The following is an 18,657-nucleotide window of genomic DNA, read 5'->3' as shown; positions in this document are numbered from 1 at the left end:
ATAGATAGAGAGATAGATGGATAGATAGATAGATAGATAGATAGATAGGTAGATAGCATAGACAGACAGATAGACAGACAGACAGACAGACAGACAGATAAATGGCTGGTAAGTCCTTAGACCTTACTCTGTATCTCAGGTCTCCAATAGACAATGTCTCACCACCCAGTGATCTGGATTTGTGATGATGGCTCGAGTAGCTGGTTTTATGAACATGGTTCTGTGGACAATACTTGAAACCCTCCTCTCCCCACCAGGCCCTACTCAAAGAGAACAAATCCCCTTCTTGAGGTGAAGGTCCTGCTTCAAAGAGAGAACTCTTCTTCCTCCATATTTCCACCTCCATCATGGCAGGAGGTAGAAGACCAGGAAAAAGAAAAAGGGAGAAACTAGAGAAGATTGCAGTCCCCCATTCAACTGCCAGTAAAGCCCACAACCCACAGCTTGATCCTCACCTGCCCATGAAGAAACCACCTGACACCTTCTCATCTTGGAGGAGGGAGGAACGGTGGTGACTTGGGCCAGTCACCTGTAATCTTCCAAGGGGATGACAATATGGTAAGTAGGAGCTACCTGCAACCAAAGTGCCCTTGCAAGGTGGGGGGCATCTAAAGAGGTCCTGAGGGGGCTTTGGGGACCTATCTGTGGCAGAGGTTTAAATGGCAGCAAACCAGTGGAATGTCTATGAACATACTAACATTAACATTAACATATGAATAATCTCTATTAACATGCTTTTACTGCTGAGGTCTTTCATTGCAAAATAGTCCTAGGGAGGATCTGGGGAATTCACAAGAGGTTCTTTTTAGTTTCTGAAGGAACCAGGACCAAGCAACAAAATCTTGGAACTGACACCTGGAAAACCACTCATCCAAGTCCCTGGAGCTCCCACTAAGGCTGGATGTGGGCCCATAGCAACAGCTGTGGTCTCTTAGAACTGAACACCAGACCCACAAGTGGCACTGTCAGAGGGGTTAGGAGGCCCCAGGGACATATTGTCCTAATGCTCCTGGAGGGACCTATCAGCCCCTCTGGATCCTCAGTATCTGCACAGCTGGTCTATGGGCATCCATCTGAAGGCAACATATGGGCTGTTTAAGGAGGGAGGGGAGGACAATTGAAGGCAGCTGGGTAGTTTGGTAGACAGTGTGGGACTTGGAATCAGGAAGACCCAAGATCAAATCTTACCTCAGAACTTAATAAATTGTATGACCTTGGGCAAGTCATTTATCCCCTTATTTGAGTTTCCTCATCCTCAAAATTGTTGTTGTTCAGTTGCTTTTCAGTCTTGCCTAGTGATGTGCCATTTCCTTCTCTAGCTCATTTCATAGAAGAAGAAACTAAAGCAAACAGGGTAAAGTGACTTGGCCAGGGTCACACAACTAGCAAGTATCTGAGGCTGGATTTGAACCCAAGTCTTTTTGGCTCTATCTACTGTGCCATCTAGCTACAGTAATAGCACCTACCTCACCTGGTGTTGTGAGAATCAAATGAGTTAACACTGTAGATCTTAAAGAATCACATAAATGTTAGTTCTCACTAGACTGTAAGCTCTTTGAGGGTAGGGCTGGCTACCTTTCTTTGTATACTCAGCATTCGATCTAGTGTGTGAAACTTAGTAGATGCCTTACTTAGAAGCACATGTAGAAATAAATGCTTGTTGACATAATGCCTGTGGGCTTCCACAAATTCAGATCTGGTGCCCTTTTATAAACAAATCAGAAATCAAAGTTGTCTTTTCCTTTTTTAAATGAGGGCAAACATTTTTGTTCATTGTCTCCTTGGAGCTGTCAAAGGAGAAGGGTTTTCTAGAAGCAAGGAGATGCTGAAGACTCACCTCGTAGCACTCACAGTAATTCTTAAGGCAGCCTGACCTCTTGCAATTACAACCTTTGTTATGGCGAGGCTTAATGTCCCCCAATTTTCCTTTCCCAATCTTGGGTTGGAAGGCTTCTGGATTTCGATCCAGACAGGCCTGAAAGAGAAGGGAGAGGCAGGTGAGAAATTCTCCCCAGGTTTCTGTATGTAGTACTAAATTATGCATTTCAGGAATGGATGCATGAATGCATTTTATGTACAAACCTCCTCAACTATGTTTCTGTATCTAATAATCCTCAGTACACAGTCAGCAAATAACCCCCGTAATTCTAGTTTTTTAAAAACCCTTCTGTCCTAGAATTGATACTAAGTATTGGTTTCAAGGCAGAAAAACAGTAAGGGCTAGGCAATGAGGGTTAAGTGACTTGCCCAGGGTCACACAGCTAAGAAGTGTCTGAGTCTGGATTTGAACCCAAGACCTCCCTCTCCAAGTCTATCCTTTATTTCAGCAGTTCCTTTTGTGGCTACATTTATTTATTTTGTACTTTTATATTCACAGAGTGCTTTTTCCTCTAAGGAAATGTTATTTGGTTGAAGTTTATGTGTCTAAGGAAGAACAATCTCCTCTCTCTGTCTCTCTCTGTCTGTTTCTCTGTCTCTGTCTGTCTCTCTGTCTCTGTCTGTCTGTCTGTCTCTGTCTCTTTCTGTCTGTCTGTCTGTCTCTCCTCTCTCCTCTCTCTGTCTCTCTGTCTCTCTGTCTGTCTGTCTGTCTCTCTCCCCTCCTTCCCCCCCTTTCTAGCCATCCATCCCCAGTAGAATTTGGTTGCCATTTTCAGTCACATTAAGGAATGATTTTTCCACATTCCAAATAGGCAATTCAGTTAGCTAAATGCCTGTAACAATTACAAGCCTGTCACAAATGGCATTCTAATCCTTTTCATGTAATGCGGTTTCTTTTCAGAAGCTACTTAGGCATAGCATAGGCTCTTCATTGGCCATTCACTGCCCTGTCTGAGCCTCAGGGATCATCAAGACTGCCCTGCCTGCAGCCCAAGGCTGGAGTGAGTTCAATGTCCCTGAAAACCCTGAGCTGCAAACCAGTTTCCAGGGCTGGGACCCTTCTTCTCTATAGGTGTGAGAGCTCTAGCCCAGGGTCAGAGGGGGCTGAGAGGCCCCTGATTTTACAGCTAAACACCCTCTGGGGAATGATCCAATTAACAGTATCCACATAGGGCTTTTTAAAGTGTGCAAAAGCTCTTTATATTATCTGGTTTTATCTTCACAACAACCCTGAAAGAGTGTGCTGATTTTACGGATGGGGAAACTGAGGTTCAGAGTTAAGTGACTCAGTGAGGATCACGAAGCTCCCAAGAGTCCAAGCTGGATTTCCTTATTCCCAAGCCTAGCTCTCTAGCCACTTATAGCACACAGGTGGCTCAAAGCTCTAACATCACCTCTCCCTCCTTTCTCCTTTGCTACTCTGCTTTTGGGTCTGCAGGAGAGGCCAGGAAACAGCAGGAGCCTCTATCTAGATTTCCAAGCTATTAGGGAGAGGGGAAGCGCCCTCTTGGCCCTCTCATATGGGTCATTCCCCCAGCTCCCCGCCTTGGGACAGCCTCTCCCTTAGTAAGTGAGGAGGGAAGCCGGGTGCCGCCCCTACAACCAAACCAGCGGTCCAGGCCCGCCCTGGGAGCTCTCCGCGGTACTGAAGGAGCCTCTCGCTCCCTCCTGGTCAGCGCGGAAGGGTTGGCGTTCCCCAAGGCTGGCCATCCTCGGGGCTCTTTACCTTGATGGCTTTAAAGCGTTCGATTTCGTGGCGTAAATTGTTGTAACAATTATTGCAGTTGCAGTTGTTGCAAAAGTCCCCGTTGGCGAAACAATCACAGTACCTGGAAAGAGAGCGAAGGTGAGAGTGTGTGTGCGCCGGCCACGGAAAGCGCCCCTCCAGCAGGTGGGAGTCGACCGATCATATGTGTTTAAGAGGATCTGATCCACAAGTACAGACTGCACGGGAGGGCTAGCGACAGGAGACCCGGACCTTCTGTTGGGAACACGCGCTGCCTTTACCCCCTGAGCTAAGCTGCGGCCGTGACCACAGGCGCCCCAGGGAGGCAACGACCCCAAGCCAGAGGAGGTCAGTGGCCCGCCTACTGGGGGGAACAGCCATGAGCATGGGCCCATGTTGGGGAGAGGGCCTCTCTAACTGCAGCTGGACTCCTCCTCCAGAACCTACAGTCCCCTTCCCATCAGGCTTTGTGCCTCTCCATCTTCTGAGCTGAAAGTGAAGGCATTTGCTGCAAGTTCAGGAAGAGGTAGGGCAATCCCATTGCTAAACTGTTCTCTATGGCCATACAGAAAGCCTAGGCAATTTTAGGGAGAAGAGAGCTGTGGTAGAAATAGGACGACACAGCCATTTCTGTTGGACTCTACCAAATAATACTGTGACTAGCAGAATTCTAATCTAGGAATGGCCACTCTGCCCCCATGGGTCCTATTGTAGGTCTTAGACAGTATAACCCAGGGCTGGAGGAAGGCCTCCTTTGTTTAAGACATAAGAACTTTTTCTAATGCCTCTCTCAGAGAGTTGAGAGTAGACCAGTCTTTAAGGTGCTCTCTCCCTTGTTCCTGGGCTAGAAGGCCCAGGGAGCCTTCATCCCATGGTCCCCACACCAAAGGAGACTTCTTTCCTCACCCACTGAGAGGTTCAGTGCAGTCATATTGCAGGGATATCCACATCCCTTCCCTCTCTCCCTCTCTCCTTCTCTCCCTCTCTCTCTCTCCTCTCTCTCTCTCTCTCTCTCTCTCTCTCTCTCTCTCTCTCTCTCTCTCTCTCTCTCTCTCTCTCCCTCTCTCTCTCTCTCTCTCTCTCGCCTCTCCTTCTCTCCTTCTCTCTCTCTCTCTCTCTCTCTCTCTCTCTCTCTCTCTCTCTCTCTCTTCTCTCTGTCTCTCTCTCTCTCTGTCTCTCCCTCTGTCTCTCTCTCTGTCTCTCCCCCCCCCTCTCCCATACCTTTCCCCTCTCTCTTCTCTCTCTCACCACCTTAATTTTCTCCCTGTCTCAGTCTCTCTCAAACACATTCCTATGACCTTTGCCCCAAGGAAGGTTTTAGGGAACCACAGGACCCCCAGGAGCCACAGGGTGGGGGCAGAAAAGACCTAGGAGTCCCATCACTTCTTATTCTCAGGGGCTTTTAGTCCCCAGCTCTGCCACAATTCCTGAAAATCATGTTCTCAAAGAGCAATCAGGCTCCAAAGAAATGTTGGCTTTAAAGTGCTCTATAGAAGACTCCATGCTAATACCTGGCCCCCAGGTTCCCAGGTGGGCACAGATATCACTCCTCTCTCCACTTGAGGCTGCCCATTCCACAATTTGTCCTGACACCCAATCTTAATTGGCCTCTTGGCCATCTCTACCCACTGCTCCTCCCTCTGTCTTCCAAGGCCAAGACGAAAAGGCTGATCCTTCCCCCTTCCTAGGACAACCTTCCAATACCTAAACACAACTCTCATGCTCCTGTTCCCCAACTTCTCACCTCTAGACTCAACATGTCGAGTCTTTCAGGAACTCCTCCTAAGGCATGATCTTGAGGCCCTTCCCCACCCTAGTTACCACCCTCTAACCACTCACAGCTTGTCAATGTCTTTCCCAAAATGTGAAACCCAGACTTCAGGTGTGGTCTGAGCAAGGGAGATTAGGGGGACTGTACCTCTTTAACTTTGGCCTGAGATCATATGAGTATGGATTGCTCACCCTGAGCAGGTGGTCCACTAGAACTTTCAGAACTTTTTTGGAAGTTCTGCTATTTAAGCCTACCCTTTCCTTCCTTTCTTTAGGAAGTCCTATCTTTTTTAACCCAAACATAGACCTTTACATTTTATTATGTTTCATCTTTAATTAGATTTGACCCATCATTTTAGCCTGTTGAACTCTTTCTGAATCTTGACCCTGTCAGTTAATAGGCTAGCTCTCCCTCCCGGCTTCCTCTCATCTTCAGATGTGATGTGCCTGCCATTTATGCCTTCATACAAGTCACTGGAAGGAAGGGGGGAAAGACAACACCGCAGGACCAAGGACAGCTCCCTGGGGCATTCTTCTACAGACCTCTGTCCAAGCTGACATTAAGAAGCCAATAATGATATAATGGATCTGGTCAATCAATCTGTTCTGATTCAAATAACTGGACTATCTATTGCCCAGTCCACATTTTCCTTATCAGGTCCACAAAGATACTATGAGAGCTGAGACAGATATCCCTCACTCACAGCATCCTCTATCACAGATGGGGCTGAATAAACAAGAAAACCAAACTCAACGATCTAGTCACGCAATGGTGATACAATTCGCTGTGGCATAAGATATAACAGAGAATACACAGAAGTCTATTTGGTTCTGAATTTTATGAGCAATTCTTGCTTGTACCAGTCAATCAATCAGTCAGCAAATATTTCAGATCAAACTCTTAACTATGTGCCAGGCATTGGGCTAAGATAGAGTTGGTAAAAGCCCTGCCCTCAAGGAGCTCACAGTCAGTTGGGGCAGAAGACAGGCAAACAAGTATGAGTATACATGAAGTATGAAGGGTAGTTGATAGACGACATCAGTCACTCTAGTAATTATACCATTACTGGGAATACTGGGAAGCCTTGCCATGCTGCAGGAGGAGGGAGATTGGGTTTAAACTAAACAGATCTGGAGGGATCCTCCTTTTGTCAGTCTTCTGAGGAGACCAAGCTATTTGCCAACAGTGGCCCCCAAATGGCACCAATTTGGGTCTTGGAGAGTTTGTGTTCATTGACAACTTCTCTACCCTTTCAATTCTCTGTAATTTAATATAACATTACATTAAATAAATGGACAGTGGCTTGGCAAAGAGGACCTAAAGGCCCCTTTTGGTGGACAGACCTGTGATTTCACCAGGATAGGGAACACCCAACAATGAAACTTGACCAACACAGATGGGCCTGGAGAATCACTTTACGTAGCACCTCATTGGCAGCATGTAGCAGAGATGGGACTGGGGCCCAGGCTGATGCCAAGGCCAGCTCTCTGTCTACAGTTGCCTATTAAAATGAAACACATAAATGCCTCTCACATATTACTCCATTTACATTGAAACCATAATTTCACAGTGTTAAAAATATTCATCATAAAGGTCAGCTGCAATGAACTGTAGAAATGTCCATGATGGACACTGTCCCCACCAGCAATGTCTTTTTCTGGAGAACAGAGGTGCCACCGGAGTGAAGGGCCCTTTAAAAGGGGGCTTCTATCTGTCCCAGAGGGGCTGCTGCTGATTCAAAGACAAGTGGAACAGACCATGGTCCCTCCCCTCCTCAGCCCCCTCCTGCTGGGTCCTGGAGCCCCTGACAGAGGGCTCTCACTCATTGACTTGATTCTGATTCAGGCCCTGTCTGGCTCCCTTTTATCTGCATTTGATCCCTCTTTGCCCCACTATCATAAACTGACTCTTAGATTGAGTTTAGTCAGCCTCATTGAGAGCCATTTTGATTCTTGTCAGCTCTCAGACTGGCAAACGCTTGTCTAGAGAACCCTCCTCTACCCAGACTGGCTTCCTCCTCACTTATCCTCTTGCTCTTTCCCAGTGCCCCATTTCCCCCGTGCATGGCTCCTTTCTATGTTCTCTTCCTTTGCCCCCTCTGGAGAGATGAACTTTATCATAGAATCACCAACTTTCAGAGTTGACCCTTTCGTCCAAAACATCCCTGCTGAAGTCTCCTCTCTAATACCCCAAAGGGCTCACACTTGCTTGAAGACCTCCAAAGAGGGGGGCTGTGAGTTCTTGAGGCAGCTCACATTTTCCACTTTGTGGCGGCTCTCATTGCTGGAAAGCTTTTTTTGACACCCAAACTAGATCTGCCCCATTGCAACTTCCTCCCTTCTTTCTAGGCTCTGTACTCTGAGGCCAAGCAGAACAAATGGAATCCCTCTTCTACAGGATGACCCTTTAAAGAAGATTGTCAAGCCTCCCCCGAGCCATATTTGCTCCAAGCTAAGCATCCTCAATTCCTTCAGCCTGTATTCACAAGGTGCAAACATTGGGCCCTTCCCTGCCCTGGCTGCCTTCTTCCAGACGATCTTCCACAAATCTTCCTAAAACATGGAACACAGCCCAAATGATCACCTTCATTTCCTGGCTTCCCCATTACCCTGCTGATTCAGTGTGTGGCCTTTGAAATGGTTCCAGTCTTTTTCAGATAAGCTACTTCCTAGGCACACCTCTCCCGTATCACTCCTGTGAAAACATTGATTGAATTCCATCTCCTTTCAATTGGCTCAGTGCTTGAGCCTGTCGTCTTTTTGGATCCTGACTGTCAATCAGTGTTCGCTCTCCCTCCTGACTCTGTCATCTGCTCCCGTAGAAGCCTGTGGGTGCCTTTGAGGTCGATTTGGAACCAGTGATGGCCACCCTCTGTTGTCTTTCACTCATCTTGATGGCCTCGGCTCATTGGGAGCTCCAGGACTCCTGGCTCTGGCTCCATGGCTCTGGGCCAGCTAGCTTTCATCTTTTGGTACCTACCCTTCATCCCATCTTCTCTCCATGCCTTCCAAGATGAGGTACTTCTTGGCGAGATCCCTGTAGCCACGTCCATAGTGGTGCAGTGCCAAGGCTGCTGCTTGGTATGGCCGGGACAATGATAACCAATAGCAGAGGAAAGGCAGAATTCTGGATTCATCTCTATCTTCTGTGCCAAGAGAATGGGCTTTGGACTAGAACAAAGGACAGAATGAAAATGTCCGAAGAAGAGTTGAGAGCTGGCCACACAGCTAGGAGGGGTCTGAAGCCAAATTTGAACTCAGGTCTTCCAGACTCCAGCTCAGCACTCTCTCCACTGTGCCACCTCAATACTCGTAACAGTGTAATATGATGGTCAAAAAACGAAAGGAATCTCAGACTATATTCGGAGAAGTGGGATTTCCAGGAACTGGTCAGTCTGGATGCACGAGGCTGCCAGGACACCAATAATGTAGAGAGCATTCCCAGCAGGGTACACAGCATGGTGAATGGACACGATTCCACAACACGATGAATGTTGAACCTGTAAGATAGAAGACTTGGGCAGGGCAAGCTTGAAAGTCTGAAAGACACTAGAAGGCAGAAGCAGGAGCAATGAGTGATGTCATAAAAGGCAAATTGAAGGCGGACACATCAGGAAGCCTCCCTGAGACCGGAGAATTATCCATAAGAGGAGTGGGTTGCTTCTCCAGGTGGCATGTTCCCTCCATGGGCTGGATGACCCCCCGCCAGCTCCATGCAGCACGTGGTGCACCAAGATCCTTTCCAACTCCAAAACTCTGTGATCTTGTGATTGGCTGCTGGTAGTAGTCACAACAATCCATATTTCTATAACACTTCAATCATAGAAAGCAACAGTTACATGCTGATGCTATGAGATAAACAGGATAATTCTTCTCTCCACTTTACAGATAAGGAAACTGAGGCTCGAAAAAGTCCAGCGGCTTTCCCAGAGACGCACGTCAGTAAGACGTGGAGCTGGACTTTTTCTGTGAGTTTTTTTTGGCTGAAGGTCTGTCCTCTTTCCACAGAACCAGCCTGAATTCAATCCAGCAGTGACACTCATTCATTACTTACTCTGCAACTTGAACTCGATAGACCTCATTTTCCTCAGTCTCATCAGTGGCATCAGGTGTCTCTGAAGATTCATTCCTTCATCCTGGCATCGCCCAGTCCATCTTCTCAGTGGGGCCACACCTGCCCCCTGCTGGCCACATGCAGCACTGCCCCACCTGTCAGCAGCATTTGCCCATGGCCATGGGCACCTTGGATCTAAAGGGTCCGTCAGAGGGAACCCCAGGGAGTCTGATCATAGAGACTGGCCAAAGCCCGACCCAAGGGCTCAGATCTTTCAGCTCAGAAGCTATGAGCATTTGAGGGCCAAGCCTCGGCTCACCAAGGAGGATGTCAACCCCCCCCCCCAAAGAGAGCAGAGGGAACAGGCTGCCCCCAAAGAGAAAGCCTAGAAAATCTTCCAGAGTCCGACTAAAGCCCACAGAAAGATCAGAGACCCTAAATGAGAGCATTAAATCCAAAGGGATCGCCGCAGTGGACCAGAGACCAGGATGCAGCCCAGCATGTGAAGGCACCAAAGAGTGAGAGCGGGGAGCCAGAGCTGCATTAGGGAGCCCTCAGAGTCTCCAAGACGAGCCACCTGAGGATGAGGCTTTGCCCAGAGTTAAGTTCAAGTGCAAGTCTGCTTTCAGTTACAATGACAGCTTCAGGAAGGAGCACGGAAGAAGGGTTGGCAGCAGCCGTGATAGGGTGTTGGGGTGATAGTGAGCCCTCACAGAGAGCTCAGGTCTGTTTGGGTCTTCTTGCCTGGAAGGACCCTGGATCCAAGACAGCACAACTACAGCACCCCCACAACAAAGGAAAACAGCAGAAGGCAGCAGTCAGGATGACACGATGCCAATGCTCACTCCAGGGTGTCTGGCCAGACGGCCCACTTTCACTGTGGTGAAGATTAAGACTCAACTAGCAAGTGATGATTCCACGTAGGGTCCAAAGACCAAGACCAGAGATTGCCTCAGAGCCACCGTGAATGAGAAACTTGAACTCTGTTTCTTCCTCTGTTAAAAAAAGAAAGAAAGAAAAACCCTCTCCTACCTATTCCTTAAGGTTGCTATGGGGATCCCATGAAAGAATGGATATTCTTCTAAGAACGTTGAGCAGCAGGAAGAAGGCTGGAGCTGAAATCAAGATGTTGGGCTCCAGGTTCCAGTTCTGGGGCTTACAGGCTGGATGATCTTGGGCAAGTCCCTTCCCTTCTCTGAAGCTCAGCCTGCCAACCTTTCACTGTTTGAGGGCTTCAGTTGAGCTGTAGATTTGGTCCTCCATCCATGCACAATCGACTTTGAGTGGCCTCTACGGTCCCTTCTGCCTGCCTTTAAATGTCTGGTCCTATCATCCTAGGAGTAACAGATCACCAAGAATTTGGCTTGTATGAGTTTCTCAGTACAGCCCAACCTACTGCCTGGTTACCAAGAGCCAGGAGGGACCAAGCCTTGGATGCCTCAGATCTGCTTCTCCACCGAACACCATGTAGTCTCTTGTCTGGCGTTTGGGTCATTTACGAGCCATGGGGACTTACTCTGTTGGTGGCCTGGTTCAACGGCTGATCCGGAAAGAGGAAGGAAATGGAAAACAGCGAGGTGCCCATCATCTTCCTCCTTTTCCTTCTGAAAGTCGTCAGCAACAGCGACCACGGTGCTTAACGAAGGAAAACTGCTACTCCAGATTCTAAACGGAGCCCTTTCCTGGAGTCCTGAAGGTCCTTGGCTGGGCTTGGACAGCAAGGGATGGCTCAGGCTCTCTGCTCTGCAGTACCCAGATTTCTAAAGTGCTGCAGCCATCTCCGGCGGAGGGTAAACCTACCCAAGGAAAAGGGCACTTAAATGGGGGCGGGGGCAATGGGGAACCCTATCAGCAATGGAACAGGCATGCTTTCTTGGGTTCCACAAGAGGTTCTGAAAGCTGGAGCTGACAGACAAATAGGCCGGCTTTGAGCAGAAAAGGCAAAGAATCTTGGAAACAGAAGAAGTTAAAAGTTGCCCCAGGAATCTCCCAGGCTATGTGTGGAGATTCCTCTCTATAAGCATCCTCAGAATATGGTTGTCCAGCTATGGGTAAGCACCGGCAGGATGGGAGTCTCTCTCTCTCTCCCTCTCTCTCTCTCTCAAGGCAGACCATCTGATTCCTATCAATTCTTTCTACAGAGCTGACACCTCCATCACCCTCTGGAGCCACCTTTCCCCATAACAGACCTTCGGATGGTGAAGGAGAATGGCCGGCCACATGCTCTCTGCTCTGCTCCAGGTTTAGTTATTTCCATGCACCCTTAGAGCATGCCAGTGTTGTTCAGGAGCCTCCCCTCATGGTCATTGCTAATTCCTCCTAAGGATTGAGGTTCTGTTGCTCACAGGGTCATCGACAGACCTAGAAGGGGCCTCCGAGGCCATCCCGTTCAATGCCCTATTTTACTGACGAGGAGACAACCGCAGGGGAGTCTGGGATTTGACCAAAGTCCCCTAGGAAGTAAACGACAGAGGCAGGATTTGAATCCCAGTCCTCATTCTCTAAAGCAGGACCCTTTCACTATGCCTTTCACTACCTCTCTGTGAACAGGGTGCCCTTAGCAAGAAAGTAGAGATTTAGTTTTCATTCTTGAAATCACTTAAAAATTAAAGTTAAGCTGTTAGGGAGATGATCACTTCTATGAAATTTATTAAAATTTTGTTGTAAAAGTAAAAACTGAATTCTTGGTTAAAAAAGCAATGACCAAGTGACAATTTAGCTAAGATAAATTATTTCTTTTTTTAAAACCCTGACCTTCTTTCTTAGAATCAATACTATGTATTGGTTCCAAGGCAGGAGAGCGTTAAGGGCTGGGTAATGGGGGTGAAGTGACTTGCCCAGGGTCACCCAGCTGGGAAGTGGCTGAGGTCAGATTTGAACCCAGGACCTCCCATCTCTAGGCCTGACTCTCCCATCCACTGAGCCACCCAGCTGCCCCCAAGATAAATTATTTCCAATGATAATAAATTGGTGTGAAATGCTCCTTTTAACGTACTTCATGCCATGACAAAATGGGGTGGGTTAACAGTTGTTGGATTTGAGGCCCTCCCGCTTATAGGCTCCTTGACCCATGGCCAGGGGGCCCTCAGAGGGCCATTTCATCAAGCCTCATCAGTCTAGAGATGAGGAAGAAGAGGGAGGACTCTCCTCCTCCAGCCCAACTCAGCACCACCTCACCATCTGCCTCCAATCCAAGTGGAAGCTGAATAGGGAGAGGAGGGAGAAGAGAGAGAAGTAGTCCACAGAGAGTGAAGAATTCTTTTCAATGTCCAGCCCTTCTCTTTCCCTTCTTTTTTCACTATTAAATCCTCCAGCCCATTTCCCGTATAAGAAATCTCTGCCAAACATCTTAGGAAAAAAGAAAAAGATTCACATCGTCTGGTTGGCCTCTTCCAATGAAATCAGACAGTGGACGGTCAGCAAGTAGGATCCTCCGAGAACCTGCCCTCCTCCTCCTCCTCCTGTAAGCTCTACCAGGCTGGGCATGGACAAGAAACGTGCCCGGCCGACAGAAGTGAGTATTTGCTCCCCACGAACCCCAGGTCTGAGGACTGCAGACCTCAGGACAGTCTCCTTGGATTCCCTGGTTGGTGCTCAGAACAGCCTCCTTCCTGCTTCTCCTTCTCCCTCCTTCTCCCTCCTCTCCTGCTGTCTGTTTGGCCATTTCATTGCTTGCCAACCAACCAGAAAGCTGAAACTCAAGCATGCTTATTGGGATGCTGTGAGCAGCCGCAGCAGAAGGTTAAGAAGTGAAGTTGGTTACAAGCCAGACCGGCACATTTTGGGGTCTCTTTTCATCTGTTTCATACATCCTTTCTTAGCTGTTAAACATTATAGTGGGGGGCAGCTGGGTGGCTCAGTGGATGGAGAGCCAGGCTTAGAGACAAGAGGTCTTGGGTTCAAATGTGGCCTCAGACACTTCCCAGCTGTGTGACCCTGGGCAAGTCACTTGACCCCCATTGCCTAGCCCTGACCACTCTTCTGCCTGGGAGCCAATACACAGTATGGATTCCATTCCATCCCATTGGATTGATTCCAAGACGGAAGGTGAGGGTTTTTATTAAAACAGGATAGTGGCATTTAGTCTGGTGACAAGCCTGAGGGAGAGACATAACACTTCTATCTATGGACGTCCCATTGAGCACGAGTCTCCTCCCTTACAGTTGGGGTCTGCTACCTTGTTCTTTGGGATAATTGTGCTTCGGGATTCATTATTCTCTATGAGCTTAAATGTTATTGAGCGAAGGGTCTAGAGGCTTCCCCCAACTTCCCGAACAGCCCCCCCAAGCCCCAAGCAGGGAGCTCCTCCCTCTTAGGCGCAGTCTAGAAAGGACGACTGACTGACTTCGCTTTAGAGTACCGATTGGGAGAACGTCTCGCCTTGGGAGCGAGAGGCTCCAGGACATCCCCATCGCCCACTGGGCACACTGGAGGAAGATCTCGTGCCTGATTTAGGGCAAAAGGAGGAATGAGCTTCCGCTGTGACATCGGCCAGTCTAGCGGCTCAGATCCTTGCAGAGAAGGAGTCTAAGAAGCTTAGATTTACTGGGAAGTGACTTCACTGCAGAATGCCCCCCCCACCCCCCCGGCCCATGCTGCAGTCAAAATGTATTCCCACATAGTCAACATTCAGGAAAACAAACAGCTTGTGTATGTGTGTCCCTGTTGGGGCTCCTGCCTCAGTGGAACAGAAGATCCTTGAAGGCAGCCCGGCGCAGAGAGCACCTTTTCCATTGGACCCTACAGTGAGCTCTCCTCTGGAGGCATCAGTGTTCTACAACTTGGCCAACACCACTCGAGGACCCCCAAAGCTCTTCTCTGGCTGCTGGCCTGCTGGGGGTTGTGGATAAACGGTGCCTTCCTCCGGGCTTTCCGGTTAGCCAGCATTTTGTCACCGGGCAGACAGCACCCTTTGAAACACACACATTTTAGAAATGACCAAATCAAGGCACATTGAGGGCGAGACCGCCAGTAGCGGCCATTCTGGCCTCCACCTCCTTCTAGAGTAAAGCAAGCGTGTCCTGAGCCTCAGAGGCTCTGGTGACGGGGGACAGAACCAGAAGGAACAGAGAAAGAAGGAAGGTTCCACCATTCGACCTCGTGCCACATGGATTTCTCTCCTGCACTCCCCCCCATGGAATGATGCTGTCCTCCTCTTTCCCTGACCCGGGGCCCTCTCGTGTGGTCTCCTTCCATCCCCTCCATGAGCGGACACGTCTTGCCTTCCTAATGGCTGTCACTCCAGTATTATGACTTGATGCCAATTCAGTTTTTCAAGTCAGCAGTGCCTCCTGGGCTTTGGGCTTTAGGGAAGTCAAGCTGCTCAGCTGATACTTTTGGCCCCCTCCTCTCCCCCTCCCCCCACCCACCCCGTGACTCACTGTCCCCCCAGTGAGTCACCCTCTGACTTCTCAAGCAGCTCTGCCATGGGGAAATGACACAGACACACAGTTGGGGGTGCCAGCCGGTGGTGACTTCCGGCGGAAAGAAATGAATTGGGGGGGGGGGAGAGGGGCAGACTGGGCAGGCTGGGCAGGCTGGGCAAGGCTGGGCAGGGCAGGCAACAGAAACAAGTCCTGCGCGGTGTAGCGCCCTTGGCTTAGAGCAGCGTTCCAGGCGCACTCCCTACTTCTGCCAATGTCCGTGTGCCCAAGCAGGCACACTGTCCCACCTCTCTGCTCACCCAGACTCCTCACTCGGCAGCCCGAGGCGAGCAAAGCCAAAGTGTCCAAATTCGAGCCTAAAGTAAACCACGTCACAAAACTCTCCATAAAACAGATGCTGCGCGTGGAGACGTTTTTAGGGCTGATGTTCAGCAATGCGCTGACGTCCAGTGCAGCTAGATGCTCCACGGTGAGTGCAAACCCAAAGCAGGGGATGGTACCTTCCCCGAATCGGGCCATCCCACCTGGGCATCCACCGGCCAACTCAAAGGTGCGCGCACCTCGAGTCGGTCTGCAGCTCCCACTGAGCGCTGGGAAGCCCGAGGGGGCTCGCCGCCTGGTGCCCATCAGCCCCATTGCCAAACACCGCCACATGCACACTCCTCGCCCATCTGGCACGTCTGGACTTTTCTCCATTTACTGATTTCTAAACAACCTTATTTCATATTAATAATGAAGGATTTTTGATTACTTACAATTTCAGACACTGGGATTTGGTACAGTTACATGGCTTTTTAGACTTTGAGTCCCATGAACTAAGAGTTACTCTACAAGGATTAAAAAAGAAAATGTATTCAGATAGTTAGCCTTTAAAAAAGAGAGAGAGAGACAAAGAGAGAGAGAGAGAGAGAGAGAGAGAAAGAGAAGTCATTAAGCTTCTGGTGTTCTGCTTTTGCCCTAACAAATCCTGAACTCCACAACACCAGATCAGAGTTATTTATTGATCGGGATCTGTTCTTAGCAACGGAGAATGGGAGTGACTGAAAAACACATGATGGACATAGTGCGCTGGGAATTCAACTGGCTGGTGGCCAAGTGGGCAACCCACCGCTCCCCTTCTCAAGGAAGCGCTCCCAAATTAATGCCATCAATTGCTTTTGTTCACACCTCCATTGTGGGTGCCTGCACACTTCTGTATTCAGAATGTACTCCAGTGCAACAAAAACCCTCTGGAGACCAAGGAAGGCTTTCCAAATAGCCCCAAAGTGTCAATTAAGGGAAGTTAATACAACAATTATGTTTATGTCAATGATTTGGATTTTTAATATCATCCATACTAGTAAATCATTGTGGATTCATCTTCAGGCATATTTAATGAGCATTTATTAAGCACCAAGTGTATACCTCACACTGTGCCAGGTGCTGGGGACACAAAGATAAAAAGAAAACATTTCTGTCCTTAGGGAGCTTATATTCTATTGGTAGAAGACAATATGTAGGGTGAGAAGATTAAAATAGATCCTGAATCTTTTTTTATTGATCCTATTTATAAGTAATTGATTTTGTCCTGTAACTGTCTAAGTCATAGTTCTTTCTCTCTGAATTTTCAGAATTCAGCTGGTCTCTAGTGGGTCATTTAAAAATCTAGCTCTGTCTGGTCTTGTCTGGAGAGCATTTGAGAGGAAGTAACTAACAAGGTAGCATGCCCCAACTAATAAATGTTATCTTGTGCAGATATCTGCCTCAGTTTACCCTTTTGTTAAAATTCTACTATAACAACAGAAATAAATAAATGCAAAATATACAGTTATTCGGGGGTGGGGGAAGCACTAATTTCTGGAGGAATTGGGAAGGGGTTCCTCATACTCAAGATGAACCTCATTGAAGTAAACTAGGAATTTAGGAGGAAGAGTGTTCTAGATGTTATTATTAGCACCATTTAACCCCTTTCACTCTTGCCTAAAGTCAGCCCACATAGAAGGGGGGACTAGCTGTGGCTCTGAGCACAATGGCTCCATTTTCATTCCAAGTACTCTCATTTGGCCATCCTTCTATTCCCCTGTCTAGATCAGGCATTCTTAATGGAGTTCCATGTTCAGATGTCCAGAGTCTGTAAACTTGAACTTGGATGGGAAAAATACATCTTCTTTTCAAATATAATTGGTTTCCTTTATAATCCTTTATATTTTATTTTATGCATTTAGAAACATTCTTCTGAGAAGGGTTTCACTGGCTCCTCTAGAATGCCATCCAAGGGGGCCAAGACACAAAAGGAGTGTAGGGGTCCTCTTCTGGGTCCTGCTGCAGCCCAGTTCCTCTGATTAGCTGATGGCTTCCCCACAGTTCAGTCTGTGTCTCCTTAGTTCTCTGTTACCTTCTTGCCATGAGCCACGTACCCAGGTTCCAAGTAAGACTCAGCCTCTGTTTAATGCTGATTTCCCTTTCCCACGGGGCATCATTGACTACTTCTGGACAACCCCTCCATCCAAAAACATGGCCCCAAAGTTTAAATCAGTGAGTTGTTTTGTATTTACGTGCTTCATTTCCTTCATTTAAGTACAAGAAGGTCTTCTGGGTAAGATGGCAAGGCTATCGCTATCCCTCCCACCCCCAAGTACCAAAGTAGCCTTAGCCAACAAAATGTGTATGCTTGAGAGGCGGATGCCTGTTTCAGAGAGGATGCTGAGGCCAGGCTCTCCAGTGGTGGCTCTTTGAGAGGCAGCCTCTCCCTCTGCTCCAGTTCTGCATGCCTTAGGACACGCCAGCAGCTGTTCTTCTCTTGGCTCTTCCCCATCCTGACTCCCGGAAAGGTTATCTAGGCATTGCTGGGGTGTGATGACCTAGCAGCCCCCAAATAATGGAATAATGATTTCTTTTCCCTTCCAGGCAGGAGTACAATGGGCTACTTTGTGTTCCTGCTCAGGGATATATGATGGTCAAACCCCGAGGAAGAGGGGGTTAAGTCCAGCGAATCTCTACAGTATCAACAAGTCAGATCAACTGTAACTTATTAAATGAGTGTTACTCACCCACAGCACTAAGCTTAGAGCTAGGAAGGAGGAAGATAGAGAGATGGAGAAAAGCAGTCCTGGCCATGGGAGAGTTTATAATGGGGTTGGCCAATAACCAGGATCATTTAGAGAAAAGCACCAGGTGCCAGCATCAAGGGTCCCAGAAGGATGAAAATAGGGATGCTCTTTGGACTAGAAGAGTAGCCTGGAGAGAGTCTGACTTGAGCTGAGTCTGCAAGGTAGTAGTACAAGTTTATATATTGGGGGAAAAGGAAGGGCCTCTCGGGTAGGGCAACAACATGACTCAAGGCAGAGGTGAGAATGAACATGGAGGGGAATAAGGAGACAAATCTGACCGGAACAAAAGTTGTGTGTTGGGGAATCATGAGAGAAAGGATTGGAGAGGAAGGAGGGGCTCTCGGCCAGGGATGGAGCTCACCTTCCAAGGTCCAACACTAACTGTTCCACAGTGATGGAACAATGATTTATTCTTTTCCATTTGGAAGTATGCCAGGAATGGGCCCCAAGTGCCCAGACATGCTGGCCTCATCATCCCCCTACTCAGCTTGTGCCCCCTGGAGTTAAAAGATAGAAACAAAGGTCCTACATCTACCCAACTGGGCACAACTGCACTCTTGTTGGTAGCAAAGAACTGGAGATAAAGCATGTCCCATCAACACATGAATGGCAAGAATTCAGAGAAATGGGAAGGATGGACAGTATGGTCCTCGGAGAAGCTAAAGCTAGGTGCCAAATCAATGAAACATCGAGACTGAGAAGGCACAACGAACCACGCGCCTCACCTCCCAACCGAGGGTTGAGGGATGACAAGGC

General features: G+C 48.3%; 1 protein-coding gene across 2 annotated transcripts in view; it reads right to left on the bottom strand.

The window, feature by feature from the left end:
* Positions 1–18,657, bottom strand: part of TESMIN (testis expressed metallothionein like protein) — a 55,591-nt gene that overhangs the window by 8,782 nt on the left and 28,152 nt on the right. The window contains exons 7-9 of one of the 2 annotated variants that reach the window (XM_056801179.1): positions 15,568–15,639; positions 3,605–3,707; positions 624–1,975 (exon numbers count right to left, since the gene is read on the bottom strand). In XM_056801179.1, coding sequence (XP_056657157.1) covers positions 1,691–1,975; positions 3,605–3,707; positions 15,568–15,639 — 460 coding nt within the window. In that variant the 3' untranslated portion in view covers positions 624–1,690. Of the gene's footprint in view, positions 1–623; positions 1,976–3,604; positions 3,708–15,567; positions 15,640–18,657 lie in introns of those variants that run through there. The other variant, XM_007497792.2, reaches the window with a different exon arrangement.

This window comes from Monodelphis domestica, chromosome 6, assembly GCF_027887165.1.
Source record: "Monodelphis domestica isolate mMonDom1 chromosome 6, mMonDom1.pri, whole genome shotgun sequence".
NCBI lineage: Eukaryota > Metazoa > Chordata > Mammalia > Didelphimorphia > Didelphidae > Monodelphis > Monodelphis domestica.
Note: the sequence above shows the minus strand (reverse complement) of the source record. Positions and strands in the feature narration are given on the sequence as shown.